Source organism: Arctopsyche grandis, chromosome 9, assembly GCF_051622035.1.
Source record: "Arctopsyche grandis isolate Sample6627 chromosome 9, ASM5162203v2, whole genome shotgun sequence".
NCBI lineage: Eukaryota > Metazoa > Arthropoda > Insecta > Trichoptera > Hydropsychidae > Arctopsyche > Arctopsyche grandis.
This window is the reverse complement of record NC_135363.1, coordinates 10,498,619-10,520,065: the sequence shown is the minus strand read 5'-3', so window position 1 is coordinate 10,520,065 and position 21,447 is coordinate 10,498,619. Positions and strand designations below refer to the sequence as shown.

General features: G+C 32.7%; 1 protein-coding gene across 1 annotated transcript in view; it reads left to right on the top strand.

Annotated features, from left to right (window-relative positions):
• Positions 1-19,626, top strand: part of LOC143917011 (atrial natriuretic peptide receptor 2-like) — a 69,230-nt gene extending 49,604 nt beyond the window's left edge. The window contains exons 4-8 of the mRNA XM_077438371.1: positions 927-1,076; positions 11,041-11,233; positions 17,091-17,265; positions 17,337-17,527; positions 18,854-19,626. Coding sequence (XP_077294497.1) covers positions 927-1,076; positions 11,041-11,233; positions 17,091-17,265; positions 17,337-17,527; positions 18,854-19,384 — 1,240 coding nt within the window. The 3' untranslated portion in view covers positions 19,385-19,626. The remainder of the gene's footprint in view (positions 1-926; positions 1,077-11,040; positions 11,234-17,090; positions 17,266-17,336; positions 17,528-18,853) is intronic.
• Positions 19,627-21,447: the final 1,821 nt, after the last annotated feature.

Sequence of the window (21,447 nt, the reverse complement as noted above, 5' to 3'; positions counted from 1 at the left end):
TATTATTTATTTATTTAATTTTTGATCATTGAGGCATTACAGGAATCCCTAATGCGCCACAATGGTCAAAAATATATTAGAGGAGAGAAAATAAATTATGCAGACAAAAAAACATTAATAAATAATCATTATAAACAATAGCATTAATAATAGAAGACACAATAAAAATATCAAATAAACAGAATACATAGTAAAAAAAGATTATATTTTTATACCAAAGTGCGTTATTATATTAAGTAAATATTTTCTTCGTCAATATGTACATATCACATTTCAACACACACCTATTCTCTGCTATATTTTTCAGAATATCGACACACAAATTTGAAAGAGTGCGACAAATCTTTGGCATAATATAAATCCTTTGATCCAAAGAAACGTATATTTTAAGCGAAGTGATCCTTGAAACAGTCTCCTTCTCTTGCATGAAACAACCTTAACCTTTGAACTTTAAAATAGTAAAATATTACATATTTTCACAGTACAAGGATTCATCCACTCAGACTACGAATAAATTACTCGTGCAAGTTTCACACTACCAAAGTACTATTTCTCGAATATAATTTTTTTATTTAAAGTGTAAGGCGAGTATATTAAGGTGCATTTATATTGATTGAGTATTATGTATATTTATTGATTTCGACTGAAACACGCATGTCATCACACTCATATCTCATTGCAATAAATAAGTCACTATTTATTCTGATTGCACCATTTTAATCATCATTATAAACGTATACAGAGAGTGACAAAGCGCTTTGGCGTAAACGCAATCAAGTCGTAATCGGCTCTCGCCTAATAAATTTGCAGCCGGAAAATTTTGTTGAATTTATGCTTTCGGCGATAAAATTTGAATTTATGACGGATACGAACCAAGTGGAAAAGTTTTGCATACAATAATAATTTCCCCTTTTTTATTTTCGCAGGGACTTCGAATCGTCTTCGATACTAGACGAACTCCTATCTCGCATGGAACAATACGCCAACAACTTGGAAACTCTAGTCGAGGAGCGTACTTCAGATTACTTGGAAGAGAAGAGAAAATGTGAAGAGCTTCTTTACCAGCTCTTGCCGAAGTGAGTCGCTCCCGTTGCTAACAATCTTTGCCATCAAACTGAATAAAAGTCGTTTAGCGACGACCTTTCCATGTAGAAAATTAAAAATAGACGTAAGCATAGGGGCAAAGCCGCCTGAAGCCGCCTTAAAGGACGATTTTAGGTCAAGGATTACTTGTTGAACACTCATACGTGTGAAGTACAGCTATTGATAGCTTTACTTCACACGTATAATATTAAAGCTTTTAAATTCGAAAAATATGTACAACTATCGCGATTCCCAACCGCTCTTTAAGCTAATGTGAAGAACATGTACACGTGAACTTCTGTGATGCACATGTACAAAGGCTTTCCGCGAAAACTATTATTTCTGTTGATACTGATCAATGATTTTTGTTTCGTAATGACATAATTCGAATCGTAGAGGTTCTGATGAGGTATACGTAAAATATGAAGACCCTGCAATAGGTACATATATTAGGAGAAATAAAATAAAATATAAGTCCTGGTCGGTCGTTATCCATCAAAGTGTGGCAAGTGTTAAGCCCAATGCACTCAAAGAAGTATTGAACGCTGTATGCTTGGCATAACGAAGAGAGATAGAAAAGGAAATAAGTAGGTGAGAAGTATGAAAAGGGTAGTGGATATAGTGGATATAGTGGAGGAAGTGAAAATATTGAAATGACAATGATGGGTCACATAGCCAGAAGAATGGTCAAAATTTGAACAAAAGAAGTATAGAATAATACCCGATAAAATGTTAAAGAGTGAAAGATTGGTAGATGAAATTACAAAAATGTGTGGAGTGAGATGGATGAGAGTGGTCTAAAACAGAGACGAATGGAAGCGTTTTGGAGAGGCATTCATCCAGCAGTAGTACATAGATGGCGAATGGCTGTAGATAATGATGAAAAGATAAAAATTTACATACATATATACATATATATCAAGAAGGCCTAACAGGTAAGCCCAAATGCGCCTTCCTGGCCAATTACAAACAATGCAGCATTTTTATTACAAAAGTCGCTGAATTGAAAAACTCATTGAAAAACTCGAAATTAACGACACATCTATGAATTTTAAGCTTTTAAATAAATTTTATTATACATAAATAGTACTGACATAGTAGGTAGGATGGGTTTTAGCCAATTTAATGGAGGAACCGTTTCAACATTGAAATCAGAAAAATTGGTAAACTCTGATAGGACACGATCGACAAATATCCAAGTCTGACAAGCAGCATTATTCCAGCACATTGTTCCAAATAATCAACTGTTACATACATATGTCATGCAAGTATTGAATGTTGATTTAATTGATATGGTAACCAAGTAAACAGATACCATTTTTCTATTAACTCTTTTTGATGAAATTTCAAGGAAATTTACTCGTAGTAAGTGGTTAAAATATTAAACCATCTCGACCGACAGAATAAGGTTAAATAAACCCTGGTAAATATGTATGTTTATATACCTACGTATGTAATATTATGAGTACCACAAAGCTTGCGCATACCTAAACTTTAGCTGTGCGTACAAAAAATATATACATATGTATATGAAACTTCTAATTTATTAATTTAATGTTTCGACCTTAATTTCTCGACACCATAATTTCTAAGATCAACGATCGTAAAACAGATGATAAACTCGTTTTACAACTTTTTTTTTAGTGCGAAAAGTATAATGAAATTTCCTTTTTCACATTCGCTATGACGATCCCACATGAATCTAAAACATTACGTCCGCAAGATTTTCCCCGGTTTTTTCTGCTCGAGGGGATGTAATTTTTTAAAAAACAGAGGATTTGTTCAACAGCAGGACCGTGTTCGTTTTTAATGGCACGCTTTTTCTCAGACTTGGCAATGTTAGAAGTGAAAAAAATCTCTTTTTTTTATTATTCTACGCGTGACATAACCGCACGTTTTTGAAACACCCTTCCCGTCTTCTTTGCTCGGGCAGTCTAGTAATTGCTGGATTCAAGCCTTTCAACTGCAATTATTCATGTTTATTTCCCCTAGGAGTGTTTGCACGTTACCAATACAATTACAGTATCCAAATATAGCCTTTGCAAGCACGTGACAAAGTTGGCTGGGCTTTTTATATAAGTGTAACCTTTAAATGTATTATTTTGCATACATATGTATTATGTATATGCATACGTTATGTAAACACGAGCCATTTCCGAGTACCAGGGTACTCGGAAATGTCTATTATACCGATACAAACTCAAAGGATGTGAACGACAAAGTAGTCTTCTGTCATATGTACATTGTAAAGTTCGTCCCGGAACACAATTAATACTATCCCCAATAGCCTTTTCAGCTCCGAAGCAATCGCCGTGAAAAGTTTCACAATCGGTTGGTACAGTATTTTTCCTCGGGTTTTTGTTAACTTTTGCAATTAAAACTGTTGTCAAACAACGGCTTTTCACCACAAACTATGGTTTGCTTCGATGTTTCGAAATTTATTCCAAGGCAGTATCGTTACGGCGACGCAAAAAGTAGGTGAATTTGCGAGAGGGTGAATTTTCTCTTGAGGGCGAAAAAAGTTTTTTCGCTTGCGAAGAGGTTGATCACACCCATCTGTGCGAATCTAGATTCTGGATGACCCAAATCTTGGTTTAGTGCTCGCATTTATCTCGGTGATTTATCAGCACCAATATTTAGATGTTTTGAGGCCCGGATAGAAAAATACAATTTTTCTCAGTGTAACATATGCTGGTATTTTTTTGACCTGAAACGTAAAAACTAGGCATACCCTTCAACAACTTTCACTTATATTAAATTTCATTTTCCCGTCGCGAATATACGAAAATGAAAATATGTACCAAGACAGGCGAGATGTTATATTTTAGAAATAATACGCAGTTCCTCAAAATTACCATATCCTGATACGTAGTCACACCGCAATACGCAAAATTTTAATCGCTTTTTATATATGTATGTAAATATAACCTCACATAATACATATATGTGCTTTCAATTTATTTACATATATATTACTTAATTAAATCCGACGGTAACATAAATTAAGACATATCAATGAAAATAATAAACCTAAAAATCAATTAAACCTCACTTTGAAACGAATTATAATTTTTATAAACAAACGTGCATACATAAATGTATATATTTTATTACATACAATTATGTATGTGGAATTAATGAACAAGGATAATTTTGTACATAAGTACTAACAATTTTTCGAAAAATATGTTTTGTGGAGTATTTTATAAGAATTAACAATTTTGAGATGTTTATAATTCAAATTTGCGAGAAACTAAGAGTCAGTCACAACAATTAATCTAGAAAAATTAGAAAATCCTAAAAGCATAACAGTCAATCTGTGTTTTAATAACCCGAAGACTTGAACCCACGAACGCTCTACTTGTATGCTCTACCAGTTAACTACGTTATGGATAAATATGTATGTATATACATATGTATCCTACAGTCGAAGTGTATTTTCAGTTGTAATATATTCCAACTGGCGTTTTGGATTATTCATATTCGAATACAATCAAACGTAAATACACTTTCAACAATGTACGCCAGTTAAATTTTGACAGCTCTGATGTTTATACACATGCTTTAGAATTTAATAATGCGTTAAAATTAGCCAGGTATTATATTACGAATTATGGTCATGAGTATCTATTACGATAACTCTATGAATGTGTTCAAAACAATGTGACTTACCAACTCAATTTACCACTCGAGTGACGTTTTCACGAAAACCTAGAATTACAATCTAACCACGTACCATCATAAAGTTGAACTGTATTTTCAGTTTTAATATATTTTGACCAGTTTAAATGTAATTTGCAATATGAATCAACTTATGTGGGTTTGACGGAATATATGTATATGCATATATATATATATTCCGTTAGTCAAAATATATTACAACCGGAAAAACACTTCAACTGTAACATATACACGAAACTGTAAATCATATATATGTGTATATCTTATATCAACATTTTTGTAATAAAGTGACCGTACGTATGTATTTTTTTGTAATAAAGTGATCAAATATGCAATAAATATGTATATCTCAAAAACTTATACGTTATACTTTGTAGTGCTTTATTTATCAAAGAAAAGCATGTACGAGTATATTATATAATAACATTTATTTGAGAACTTTTCTTTAATCTTAAGTGCACGTTTTCTATCAGACAAATCCGATTTGAGTCCATCCTCTCAAAGACGCTATTTTCTGACAGCCATTTTACAGTATCGGGAAAAATGTCGTTGTAAAAGCCTCTATTTTCAGTTTACAATGTATCCAAATCCACGTTCGAGCTATAATTACATATACAATACAGCGCCAATCCAAATGACAGTTAATAAACTCAGCACTATAATATTAACTGCGTTTTTACTCGGTCAAGGCACGCTAAAAATTCTACTACTATTATACTTTATGTTTAAATGAAATGGTGGTAATTGAATTTCTCTTGAATCGGATGACATTTGAAGCCCCAAAAAAAAAAAAAAAAAACGCTTTTTATAATCGTCCGTATTTCGGCATCGTCACTCGATCCTGTACATCCTAAGTGCCATCAATTTGGCGAGTTTCCATCGAGATGCGCGAATGCCTCCGCGTATTTCTCCTTAATTGCTCCAGCGGCGAGGTGTGATGAAGAAAAGAAAGGTTTTTCGCATTTGAGTGAAATAGATTTTCCCACGTCGCCGGAATTTCCTCGGGCCTCCCCTTAATGGCGACGCGTACCCGCTTTTCCGACCCGATATCCCCTCCCTTACTCGGCGTGAAAATTGTCGGACCACGAAGCCTCCCAAAGATATGGACCGACGGATGGAGGAAAATGAATGCGACGGTAATTTCACCTTTATTGTTCGTTAACCCGGGGCTGATTTACCTCGACTAATACGTTCCGAGCTCGCTGCGAACTCGCAATCGATAGATTAATGCCACCCATACACGCTTCAATGAACGTAGGATATTGCTATTAAACTGTTTACGACATCGTGTTTGTGTGTGTGTGCTCACCTTTATTATTTCCTGGCCGACTTCTTTATTGCTTCTTGCATTTTTGTCGAAATTGAATTTTTGATACTATGTATATACGTATGTACATATATATGTACATCTTGAGTATACTCTTTCCAACTATCAAATGTACATTTTGTAACATAAAATGTAATAAACGTATTTTTACAGTAATAAAATATATTATTCTCAATTACCTCTCTTCCACCAAAGTAATATAATACAATTCGTTTATTTACGTATAATTTAAACTAAAAATTTCGGTTCAGCTACGAAATTCAAATAAAATTCTCAAGTAATAAGATTGTATACGTTTTAGAAAAATTACAAATGTGATATAAAAAAATCCAAGTTTTACCATTTCTTTGCCAATATAGAGCAAATTATTTTTTATTTTATTTTTATTACAGACATCTCTATCATAGGTGCCATGAGATGAATTGCAACAAGGCGATACACACATGGTTAGATTATTTTGTACATAAGTACTAACAAATTCAAACATTACAGAAAGTACAATTATATACAATATAGATATCTGTGGTACAATCAAAAATTTGCGAGAAATACATTATTAAAGAGTATGTAGGCAGCATATTTAAAAGAATCAACAGTCAAAGTTGCTTGAAACTCTATATATATTTGTGAATTTAAATCTATAAAATATTTGTGAATTTAATATTAAAAATAATTTTAAAATTTAAAATCACGTGTTTTATATTTCGTCAATACATAATATTTAAGTTAAGTCAAAAAAAAATTATAACTAACACACCTATTAAAGTTTACTTGGGTTTTTACTACATCCTGACCAAGAAATCAGCATGTGTTCGCCGAAATGGAAATTTGGCTAATATCTGGTACTGAAACCATCAGATTGCTTCGGGTGTCTTTTTATGATTCACAAAGAAAATTATTTTATTTCATTCTCTTTTCATTTATCTAGCTAACTCTGAAATTCCGTTTTTGTGATATTTTTTAAGGACATAGTCGTTAAAATGAGATCTTAATACAGTGTTATACTCATCCGTATTTATCCCGTTTTTTGATCGATTTTTTATAGAACCACTTTAATTGTATTCTTTTAATATTAATAAGACCGCACATTGCGATTGTTTAAGTTGTTTGGAAATTTATATTTATCCCAATCTTGAAAATGTATTAAAATAATTCTTAGTTCGATAAAGTTAACGCGGCTAGTAATAACAGTGGGTTAAGAATGAACGCAGCGAAGACAAAATTAATGATTATTACCAAAAATAAAAAATTGGAAATGCCTCCCACGTCACTAAAAATAAATGACAAAAACATTGAACTAGTGCATCAATATAAATATTTAGGATGCTGGTTGAACGACCAATGGGACAAGAGATTAAAATCAGAATAGAGATGGCGCAAAACGCTTTCTTCAAGATGCGTGATCTCCTCTGCAATAGAGATTTCAATCTTGAACTAAGGATGAGAATTCTACACTACTACGTTCTATCAGTACTTCTTTATGGGGTCGAATCCTGGACCATGACTCAAGATACAGAGAAAAAGCTGGCAGCATTTAAAATGTGGTGTTTCAGGAGAATGCTGAGGATCCCCTGGGTGGACAGAGTCTGAAATGAAGAAGTATTGAAACGAATGAAAATAAAACGAGAGTTATTAAGCGTCGTGAAGCGCAGAAAACTCGAATACCTGGGTCATGTGATGAGAAATCCGAAATATGAAATCATACAGCTCATATTGCAGGGGAAAGTACAAGGGAAAAGAAGCGTTGGTAGAAGACGCATCTCATGGATGGGCAATCTCCGTGGATGGTACCAATGTGACTCCACAACACTTTTCAGGGCAACCATGGATAAAGAGAAGATATATGTCATGATATCCAACCTCCTACGAGGAGAGGAATATAAAAGAAGAAGAAGAAGAGTTCTGTTCGGTTTCGAGTTTCTCTATTCGTTGTGTTTTTGGCATTATCTAATAAATAAGATGCACTTGATTAAAAAAAGATAAATAACAGAAACGGAGCAGTTTTGTTAAAACACAGATATGCGTTAAAAGGACAATTTTTTATATATTTTTTAAATAATTAGCATCCCAAGGAAGAGAAAGTATGGATGAAGTACATACTGGCAGTTTCAAATACTCGAGTGTTTTCGTTCAAAATCATTATTTACAAGTGGCCTAATACATTTATCCACGGCTTCATACATTTATAAAACAATTCATTTCAAAATAGTACTGCAGAGATTGGGTCCGTTTTTAGTAAAAGATATATTAATAAATTTCAATACAAAAAAATCACGTATTCCTCGTAAAGTGCTAAGTTTTTAATCCGTATTTAAGGTGTATTTTATTCGATCATGCGAGATGTTAACAAAGGTATAAGAATCGTTTTCGATATTTCGCATCGTTAACTTTAACGATCGCGTTATGTGCGTCGAATTTTCCGCGAGTCCTCCTCCCCTCCCTCGCACGATCTCTCCTCTCGCAGTCCTCATAGAAAAATTCGGGAAAAACTACCTTAAAAATAAAACGTTACGAATCCAGAATGCAGCATTCCGTTCGACCGTAAAATAACACGGAAAATCGATCGGGAGCGAGAGCCAAAGTCGGGATCGCACGTTTTCGCGAATTTTCCTTTAGCGCAATTTCCGCAGCCGGCGACGTCCGATAGAGCAATAAACCCCTTAATGCATTCATTCCTATTCGCAAATACTCGAAAAGAGATAAAAACATACCGGAAGTAATGCAAATTCATTTAATGGATGTCTGCTTATATTCAGAATTTTGCCAGGATTGACGTTCAATCTAGTGTGTGTGCTCTTGACGGAAAATCTCCACAGAGGAAAGAAAACTCTGGTCTGGTAATGACTTTTCCTTATGAAAATACACTACCGTATCTTCGTACACGGAATTCAATGGCCATTGTCGGTCTTTTTGAGTGTTGTTCAGTTCAGTTTTACGGTGAAAGAGGTAAAACAGTTGTTATCGAAGTGAATTTTCCATTATATCTGTAACATTCGAGTCCATTTCGTGCCATAAAACATCATTAACTAGTCACATTTTTGGCTCACTTTGTATGTATTTTAAAAAATGCGGATGAATTTTGCCGCATCCGAGTACATGTGTACAATATAAAAAAAAATAGGGGGAAATCAAATTGATACAGTATGTTTTCATTTGTCGACTTTGTGCACGATTTTTAAATTACGCTTATATTTTTCCTCTGTAACATCCGCAAAAATGTAATAATGTATTATAATCTCATATAAAAATTGAATACCATTCATAAAAAAGATGGTATGAATTTTCCCTCAAAATGCACGTAGCCAAAATTTTAGGGGCTGAAAGTCAGTGATAATTTTTCAATTATATAAAGGAGGCTTTTTCAGTATCAGGGATGAACAATCTTTGCTTTAAATTGATTGCATTTTTGAAAAATAATTTGATATTCCGATCATACAGTGATTCTACCTTTATTATTATAAAGGCGAAAAGTAGAACCAGTTTCATACTTTTGTATATTATTAATAAATTGATTACAATATTAAACTTCATCTTCTTCTTATCAATGCTCTGTCAGCATCCGGACGTTGGCGACCACCTCGTCGATTATTTGAAGATATCCGCATCGGTCTTCAGCGGCTCGGAATAGCTCTTCGGCGCTCATATCGGTCCACATGCGCATGTTTCGAAGCCAACTTTTTCCTACCAATCCATTTTTAAACTTCATATGAATTATTTATAAAGTGGACAGTTTAAGATTCAAATCCAGATATAAGTTGATATTTTTATTCGTTTTCGTTAACAATTATTGACTTTTTATCTACATACATATATACATATGTACATATTAAAGATTCCAATATCGGTGCTACCGAAACCGGTTCTACTGATTTTTCAAAATTTCACCTTTGGTACTACCGGTAGTATAAAATAGATTACCGGTAGTACCAAAATATAATATTTTAAATGTTTTGTTAGTTGAATTGTTTTGAATTCAGAAGAAACCGTTGTATTGGCGAGTTTTTATGGATTGGTAGAAGAACAAATCAATACTTTTTTTTGACCGATTGATTCATTTCTTCTCCTATTCTATTTTTCCAATATTTCCAATATTTTTATACTTTAGTTTAGTTATGTAATGTGGTATTTAATCATATTATAGCTTTCATTCTTTTCCTTTTCATTTGTCTATTTTGTATTTACCTTTTTCATTTGTTTTATATTTGTAAATTTCAATTTCTTCTTATATTCTATTTTATAACCTTTTATTTAATACTATAGTTTAATTTCCAAATATTTTAATACTATAGTTTAATTATGCAATGTTCTACATATTTTTTCATGCCTTTATTCTTTACTTTTTATTTTGTTTTCCTTATATTTATCTTTTTCATTTTTGTAAAAATCTATTATTGGACTCGCATGTTACATATATTATTTATTTACTATTTGTTTTTTTTATACATATTTTCAATTAATAAAATAAAATAAAAAATAAATAAAATAAAATACTCAACATCCTTTTTGACCTTCTATTCAAAGAAGCCGCCGAAATGTATAACGTATTTTTGACTGAGACTATTTACAAATATATATGTATATTAATTTAAAACCGACTGTTAACCGACAATGAGAAGCCCCATCACCTTCCAATTTTTACGAATACCTATTTTTTTCTTGAAAATTATTTGAATATATATGTATATGTATGTATAAATTAAATATTTAAATATCTGTGTATATAATTTTTTTTGTCACTCGCTGATCTGTTTTTCGCGTCGCTTAGAAACACTCAATACATTATTTTGTAATTAATTAAAGTAATAGATTTGAGTAATTAAATCGTAGTACCGGTATTTTGACAAAAATCTCGGTATCTGAAATCCTGTATAATCCCAAATTAATGAATGTGGCGATTGTAGTCCGGTTGGAATTTTCCGACCCAATCTGACTTTTTTTTCAATTTTCAGATCAGTAGCTTCCCAGCTGATACTAGGCCAATCAGTGATGGCCGAAACGTACGATCAGGTGACCATCTACTTCAGCGACATCATCGGCTTCACTCAAATATCTGCAGAATCAACACCCCTGGAGGTGGTCGACCTACTGAACGACCTCTACACGTGCTTCGACTCCATCATTGAAAATTTCGATGTTTACAAGGTAAATGCGATTCACCTTAATGTCTCCCGCTAATTTATCGCTTTCTCCGTAGCCTATTGAAGACGATCCGATTTGCATACGCCAATTCGTCCTTCCACGTACACGCGTTAAGCTTCGACGCGTTTGCTTAATGAATACGATAAAGCGGTAAATTGCAGTCGGCTTACTAGGCTTTCAGCATTGCTGATGCAATAACCTTTAGTGCTATTAATGGTAATGAGAATGTTCGATCTTGTCGAGCAACGCTAATTAACTGTTAGTAACGATGCGCATATTATGTAAATACATAACATACATATACTGAATGTTAATGAGATACATATGTTTGTATATACATATGTATTCTGCGGTTAAGGATTCCAGTATATTGTCAAAATCATGTATTGATGCGAACCAAGCTTCAAAATCAAGACTACATACTATCGAATATTTATTTCTTTACTACAACTCTAGTGACATTACAGATATACTACAGGCATCACTATAGCTAGTATATACATACATATATGTATATGTATGTACATGAAAATTATCGGTCTCCGTGACGAGCCAGAATGTTAAATTACAGAAAACACAAATATCGGAAGGCAAAGACCGAAAAACGAAAGATCTTAAGTCGAAAGATAAAAAACGAGTGCATGGTAAACGGTACATACTCACTGAATTTGCGCGAGCAGGATACAACAGGAACAAGAGGAACAGGCTTTTACTCGCGTATTAATGTGCGCGCGCAGAATACGGGAGGAAAAGCCTGTTCCTCTTGTTCCTGTTGTATCCTGCTCGCGCAAATTAAGTGAGTATGTACGTGAGTATGTACCATTTACCATGCACCCTTTTTTTTTGATCTTTCGACTTAAGATCTTTCGATTTTCGATCTTTGCCTTCCGATATTTGTGTTTTCTGTAATTTAACGTTCTAGCTCGTCACGTAGACCCGAAAATTATATATCAAAATGTCACTAAAGAACAAAAATAATAGAAAAAATAAAAAAAATAAGATGTAATATGACCGATTAAATGTGAGAAATGTTTATGAACACATTTATGATCTAAAACTGAACAATACCTCAACCAGATCAGCATATTTTAGAATGAACAAATCGTCAATGGAAATCTGGTTGAGGATTTTGCTGCCCCGAACAACAGGCGACGAAACCATCAAATTGGTGCGTGCCCCAGGAGAAGAAAACAAATTGCGGCATTTAATGTACCTATGGAAGTTGGCTGGAAATATTGAAGGTTCATTCTGCAAGAATTTGAGGATTGTTCACTAAACCAACCAGTAATTTATATGTAGAAATGTTTCCCCAAATATACTCTACGTCGTGAAGTAAGGGAAAACAGATAACAATTCTTCATGTCCTATATTTTCGCATCAGTAGCATCACTATTGACGTGGTTTTTATTGATCAAAGATGGGCGTGTCGTGCCACTTCACACCAAGTCGTGCCAATATGCACATGGTAGTTTAATATGGATGGTTTCTGTTTGTTTTCAATATTGAAATTACAATAGTGAGAGCGAATGCATTGTGCGAATTATTAATTAATTTAAATTAAATCAAGTTTGTCACGTATGTATGCTATTTTTGCAGTGTACTTCTTTTCAATTTCATTCTCCTATATTTTCATTTTATATTATTTTTGTACAGGTATAACCATTTTTAACGTGACATCTATTGTTCACATTGTACATAAGTATTATTTAAAGCCAATTACAAACATCAATCATTAAATCTGACAATCATCATAGAGACATCTATTGACAAAATTTTTGCAGCATTTTTAAATATCAACAAATTATGAGATGTTGCAAACACAAAGATTTTGGGAGAAATAGGCCAGGATTGCCAATTTGTTGGAACCGATTCCAATGAAGTCGGATTACTTGGCAAACTCTGAAAGGAAACGATCGACCTTGGAGTCACATATCCAAGGTCTGGCCACCAACAAAGCCAGGAATAGAACTCGTGACCACACAATCGAAAGCATTAAACGTTAACCACTGATCTACATACATATGTTACTGGTTAAAGCATTCAATCATTGTTCGTTTTTGTGTTTATCCGCTGTGCAAATATACAGTTTATATTTGCATAATCAATTTAAAAACCACCAAGTTTGAGATACTAACTCATGAATGTACTAATGATATCAACTTAGACCGTAGACAAAATTTTCTGAAAAAGTTCAATTTTGACAAGCTTTTTACATATCAGCTTCACCCTATTATTTCCATGAAATGCAGCCCACCAAAAAATTTTAACCTGATTTTGAACCACTTTCATTCTTTAGATCGCTTTAATATTTTACCGACATATGAGGATTAGCCAACTTTAAAGTAAGCTAATGCCTACGACATGAAGATAGAGAAGCTTAATCATTAACGAGCTCATTAAAAATTATTCAATGCTTTTTCGTCTCACCCTCCCCAGCAAAGTTAGGCAATTCGACTATTTTATAATAACTTACAGTAATTTATTCGATTTATTTGAATTTCGGAAGATAAAAATATGTGTTAGCAATACGATTTTGCCATTTTTCAATTTAAAATTGAGCGTTTTCAATTTAATCTAATAGAATTTTTGAATTTAATCCGACTTAGTCTGTGAGATGATGCAAAATTGGCACCACTTAATATTCGGCCCGGCTACATCGGTTATAATCCCGACAGGAATAAGTACCAATATATGATATATATATATAAAGACGAAGTTAAAAAAAATTACTGCAAATCCATTATGTATTGATTCAATAAACATGCTAAATTTGAAAAGAAGTAGAAAATTTCATATAAAAAAACTACATACTATACAATTAAAGCTTGTTTTTGTAAATAAAATATAATATAAATTAATGAAATGAATTAGTTGTATAGTTTTTGAATTTTAATCCCAACGATAGCTTTAGATTATTATCTGCGATTAATCCGATAAAACTTTGTACGACTGTTATCCGCTTTGTACGATGATAATTAATCTTTGGTTAAAACTCGACCCTAAAGTTCACGACTTTTGTCCCTAACAAGCATATAGCTCTACCGTATATAAAATTCAATTGCATATTCAACAGGCATCTAAATTATTAAATTATACATTCACTCTTTTTTATCGAATTAAAGTTTTTTTGCAAATTGAGAATTTTTCGTCGGAAAAAAACCAACAATCAACGACACAATGCATATTCAACGATACGCAAACACGAACGAATAATTCCGCAAAAAAATAAACACATATTTTTAATTAAAAAGAACATATCGCTAGCTTATTGCACAGATATTATATGTCCATTTTTAAATTTGATACATACTTAAAATTCGATGCAAATTCAAAAATGGACATACAAATCTGTGCACCAAGCCATCGATGTTCACAAATATTATAGGCACTGTTTTCGAACGAACATTTGGGTCGTAAATATAATAGGTTATTCCCCGACATATGAATGTATGTATATACATATTTGTTAAATCGACCGAGAAATAGAAAAATATCATATTTCCAAGAAGTGTCCTATAAAATCGGTGAACGAAACCAAATATACACTCATCGAATCCGACAGCTTTGGCAAACATACACGCCGAGAATAATCATAAATAATAAATCTCACAGGACATGTATATATACATACATATGTATGTCCTGAAATGAATTAAGTCCACTCGAATCTCTAGAGGACACATATTATGTTTGACATGTGGAAATTTTCCGAACCAGACCGCATATCTAATTTCAATCGAATTGTTTACTCCAATGTTTCGCCTCTACAAATGTTTTGAATTCACAGTAATTATATTTGGTTAAATTAAATGTCAATGATGTTTTAATCAAGGATTCGCTTTATAGTGCTAATTTGCAATACGTACTAGAGCAATCGTCGTATAATTTACCGGTAATTTCCGGGTACTGCGTGCGTGCTGGTGAATAGATTTTCGGAAAACAAATCCCTTATAAACACCGAAGTTACAAAATTCGTCATCAAAATCTAATCCCGGAAGGTTTTTTCAGCACCGGGATTGCGGTGCTGGAATTTTCCGATCCCGGTATCCCGGTACTAGCACCGGGAAATTAAATGTATAAGAAATAAATTTGTTTTCAATTGAATATTTTTGTATACGTGTAAAATATTAGTAATAATAATATACAATTATAAGTAGCAAAATAAAACGAAAAAAAAATACAATACACAGTATCCATGTATGTATTTAGATATAATATTTATTTTTATTATATAGTACTGAATTTAGTATTATTATTATTTTTAAAATGAGATCGAAGTAAACTTAAAGTGCTTAAGGTTGCATCGTTATGAAACTAAAAATTCAAATAATATAATGAGAAAAATTGGGAAGGTCTTGCATCTTGGTCATAAAATCCCCAAAATACACAGATACGCATACTATCACACACTCATTTTTTTCTAGATCATGAAAACGTGATCAGTAAACGATTCTGAGTTCGAATCAGTCAAAATCTCGAGTTAAATTTTCGCATGGTCACAAGCTACTACGTACTACGATAAATAAAATTATTACTACGTACATAGATAAATAAAAATCGCATTATTTTGAATCCTTGAAAATCGGCTATCATAGAATCACCTGATAGAAAGTATTGTGTTGAATAATAGCCTTATCTGTTGGTAAATAATTTGCTCGTCTCTTAAATAAATAACAGCTACGACAGAGGAATCACTAAATGCGGTATGTTACCCAAAATCAGTTTGTAGTGCTTGAAATGCCAATTAAAAGTGAAAGCCTTTCGTAATTTTGTGTGTATTTCATAAAATAGAAGTGAATCGTTCTATTTTGTTTATTTTCAATTGTTCCATTTCCTTTTAACGGCATTAATTATACACCACCTTTGTTAAGAGAACGTTCAATTATTCCAATTTCATTCGGTAACGTTTGCTCAATCAGAGAAAAGTCTTAGGGATTGTTTAATTTTAAGTGAAGCTTTTTATCAAATTTTCCACAAAAGGCAAGTAATATAATATAAATCGACACACATACACACACTTGAAATTTGCAGGCTGTAAATAAAATCGTCCATAAATAAGCATGAAATATATTTCTTTTTTAAGTACACAAATTTGTCGAACCGAGGTACCAATTTTCCGCTTGATATGCTTCGATTGTGAAAATTGCAAATATACAACAAACTGCCGACAAAACATCCACTTTTCCGAAGTCAAAGTAAATTTAGAATATACGATCTTATCTCAAGGCACTCTCCAGGGATTACAGATGTACGCAAAAACTTGTATGTCACGTATATTTGCTCTATACTCTTTTTTCCTATTTTATCTACATACGTTCGTACATACATAGATACATATATGTAGTAAAGTGGGGCCGAAACTTCATATTTATAGTTATGATATAGACCTTCGAAGATTGTTAAGATTTTCAAAATTTTCCCGAGTAAAACTTTCACCATTATATCTGCAAAGCTTTGTCCCTGAAACTAGAAAGTGTATCTATCGAAACTTTATCAAAGTAAGCCTTTTAATTTGCTAATGTTGTATTATATTTAAGTGTTTTTGTGTTAATCCCTCCTTACGTTGAATTATTCAATACGTATCCAATTTTATTATTTAAATTAAGCCTTATATTAAACCTAAGTACATAATATAATATATAATATTTTTTTATAATACTGTAAAAATCCAAAAAACCTTTTCCGTATTTAAGTTCATATTTAATCCTTTAAAAAACAAAATCTCGGACATTTACTTTTTAATACAGACTGTGACCCAATTCTCAAGTACAAATGCTATATACTACATATAGTATAATCATTTTAAATATACATATATCTTCGTGAAATCGCTTTGATTTAATTTTTTTTTTCATTGCAGGTGGAGACCATAGGAGATGCTTACATGGTCGTTTCAGGACTTCCGGTTCGAAATGGAAACAGGCATGCTAGAGAAGTTGCCAGGATGTCCCTGGCTCTGCTCGAAAACGTATACAAATTCGTCATACCACATAGACCTAAGGAGCAGTTGCGTTTACGAATCGGCATGCACACTGGTACTTGTTCTACATTTCGATGAAAATTATGCCGAGTTTTGTATATTTTGCCCAAAAAAATTTTTTTTCAGGTCCTTGCGTGGCTGGGGTCGTCGGTCTGAAGATGCCAAGATATTGCCTCTTCGGAGACACTGTCAACACTGCCAACAGGATGGAGTCTCACGGCGAAGCCTTCAGAATACACGTCAGTCCTAAGACTAAGGAAGTGCTGGATACGTTCGGATGCTTTGAGCTCGAATGTCGTGGAGAAATTAGTATGAAGGTAAGGTAGCTTTTGACGAGAAACTTCAAAGCGAGCTGAACTTTGTACGAAGCTTTCATATACTCATCAGTACACTCACTTACTATTATATAACGTTCTCTTTAAAAAAAATCCGTTCAATAAGGAAATGTATAACGTACAACGAGTTTATATTTAAAGATGGCCGTCCAAATGTGATTTTTCTGCCGACAAGACGCTTATAGGGTCTCTGGTTACGACATTTTTTTATGGCTAGAGAGCTACGATAAACTAAACTAAGAATCTTTTGTTGAATATAAATCTCTTTTGTCGAACAAATTTTGTTAACTACCACTTGCAAAATATTTAATCTTTATATGTACGCCAGTAGTTTATAAATTAGTTGAATATGCATTCAAAAATTATTTGAACCACATAATTCGAGACTCCCAGAGGTTTGGTGTGACCTTGCTTGCATATGCGTGACAAGTGTAATGATTCATGAGAGTTTATGGATGTTTCTGATTTCACGGGTATAATCGACTAAGCGATGGTCCTGATTACATCTATTGAATTTTTGTTAAAAGAATCCCGAAAAAGTTAAATCATTGATTTTTTATTATTTTTGTGACCAAGTTTGTCCATGCAAAAGCATTTTTAAACGGTAAATATTGAACCCTTTGGAAGAGAAATCGACGCGACTCGTCGGTGAGACGCTGGCATACAGGGCAAGTCAGTGTGCGACTCATGGGTGAGTCACTGGCGTACAAAGCGTTAAAAAAACAGTAAAATTATATTTTAAAATTATTATTGTATTATAAAATTATACTTAATTTTGATAATACTAACCAATCCATATTAAATAGTATTTTGATTTTTTGAAAGATAGCGATAAAAAATTAAGATCACTTGAAATTTTGTACTACATATATTATATTAAGTTGTCTTATATGTTGGCAGTGAAGTTACTAGTCTCTGGAAAAATGGCTTCAACCGACAATTTTCAAAAATCTGTCGATTTGTCTTCATTTAAATCTCTACATGGATGGCCATTTTAAATCTGACTTAACCTACCCAACAATAATTAAAACAATACTCTCGTATTAAATCTTACACGGATAGCTATGTACTTTAATGAAAGACTGCAAACATATGTACATGCTTTCATTTATTATTAAAACGGGTTCCATACATATTTTATACAACGTCCACTTTGAGCTGTAAGTTTCAAAGTGAAAATGGCACAATATACATCTATATGTCTTATGTTTATGGTATTTTTTTCACTCTAAAGTATTCGCTTACTTAAAAGACATTTCGTGTCGGAACTCTTATACTTGATACATTATAACTGTCGTTATTCTACAGGGAAAGGGAAAAATGGTTACATATTGGCTTATCGGCGAAAAATCAAAAGAGTCTCAAGCCAGCGATGAGAGTCGTCATCCAACACCGAACACCCTTTCTAGAAACCCAACAATCACATACGATCAAGTTCCAGACAGTCCACTCAGCCCTAAAACAGTCTCCAAGCCGACAAACCACACCGAAAGACCGAAGCCTTCGGAACTGACGAGGATGACTTCACAAGACGACGAAGAGTCTGCGTGCAGGTCCAAAGAGAGCAAATTCAAAAGGTTCAACCAAACTCCGGCGAGCTCTTTAGACCTCAGCTCGTTGAGCGGCAGCCACAGCTCCCTGGAATTCCCGCAAGAGACTGGAATTTTGAACATGCAAGATCTGTGCTACAAGAACGGCACGGGAAAGCCCAATCAAGACTTAATAGTGTCGTCGGTTAAAGTCAAAGACGTAGTAGATAAATTCAACCACACGATTGCCGACGCCACCAAAAGGGTACCCAGCAAGAAGATGACGAACAGTGCTAAAACCAAGAATTAATCACTTACTATATATTACAAAATATATTACAAAATATATTACAAAAATGTATACACGACCGAACCAATTACATGATAATATTTTTGTAGCGAATATTTAGAAGTTTCGATTGTTTACGCGTAGACGAACGATAGCTTTTCGTGAGACGGCATCGTTAGAGTGTGTTGACGCAACAGATATATGTACATATTTTAATTATTATAAATCATCAATTAAACATATTAAATTTTCCAACTTCAATTAACACTCTTTGAATCTATGAAAAAAGTTATTTTAATATTGAAAATGCTAATTATATAATATTAATATACAAAAAATTACGTATATTGTATTTCGTCATACCTATATTGTATTACGAAAGCGTCTGCAGACATGTGTCATTTGATGAACATGTTACAGTTCTGATTTAAGTTCTATTTTAATATAAACTTCACATATAGCTGGTATACATTGTATTAAATTGCATTTTATTGTATTTAGATAGTATTATTAGGTAGATATATTCAATGTTGAGCATACATCTTCTGTGTTAAGTCAAACAAATTTCACTGCCCTGTCCTATACCTACCAGTCGATCCAATTTTTTTATTAGAGACATAATATATAAAAATCACTTTTATATATAAAATTTAAGAATAGGAAAATTTCCAAATTTGTATGTATAATACATTAGGTCGGAGCGAAAAACGCGAATTTTGGATGCTCAGCGATGAACTTGTCGGAAAACTTTTGTCGTATCAAGGAAACGTTAAATAAATAAAAATATTGATTTTACACGATGTCTTGTACCGACAACTAATAAGTTTATAAAAAATCTAGAAAAAAAAATTATTCCATGAAATGTAAGAAAACCAAAATTACCTGTTTTGACATAAAATGTGATATTTTGAATAGAAATACGTCATTTTGGCCTCCTTATAATTTAAAAAATTCGTTATTTTTTGGATATTTGGTGTTAAAATTAAAGGATCAATAGAAATTAATCCAAGGAAGCTCCCAACGACTATTATTTTCAAAAAAAATGCATTTTCTGAAATAACGCTTTCCCCATACAAACATTCATTGCTAGCATGGCGCACTTTCTAAGATGGCTTTCTAGCGAAACGATGACTTAGAACTCTCGTTAATCAGTCAAAACTTATGATAATTGACCCAAATAAAATTCAATCGGTAAGTATTGAATGTTTATTTATTTTACTAAAGAGAAAAATATCAAAACTATTCTCGAAAAAGAGATATATGAGAAAAACCTACTTTTTCGAAATTTTTTTCGAGATAAATCGATTGGTTGGTGACATAGGACATTGTTTAAAATCAATGAATTTTTTTATTTAACTGTCCCTTGATACGACAAAAACTTTCCATTACGTCCATCGATGAAAATCCAAATTTCGCTTTTTTTGCTCCGGCCTAATGTATGAATGTACATACATGCATACATAGTGAGTATACATATGAAAACTTTCATTTTACATCAATTGTAACTTCCAACCGTAGTACTTAATAATTTTTGAATAGTTTCAGAATAATTTCACTGTTTCTAAATCATAAATGTAATGTCGTGACTCGTGGTTGATTTCCGAGATTTGCCTCGTAGGAAATCTTGCGGTAAATTAAGCAACTATTTGAGCAGAAACTTCGTTAGGAATTCGCTAAATTAACTTCAAGCAATTTAGTGGAATCGGAATCACAAATTACTCTTGTAAATTTACTATTCTAAGATCACTATTCTAAGAGTAAATCAATATGATTTTCACAAGTCTTAAAACAAACCCCTTCATCATTCCAGCATAAATAAGACGTAGTGCATTAAAGACCAAAACTTTGTATTTATTAATATAGAAATATTTATCTTTATCGCTGTTATATATATTTTTGTAATATCTATATTCTATTTGATTTGTTGATGTATGAAAATTATATACATATATTATATTTCGTCTAACGACTTGATTATACATGACTTACAGTATTTTACGATTATATTCATACACATATATAGGTATAGCATAATGATGTATGTATATGTATGTATATGAAATGCCAAAGATTTAGGAAGGGCA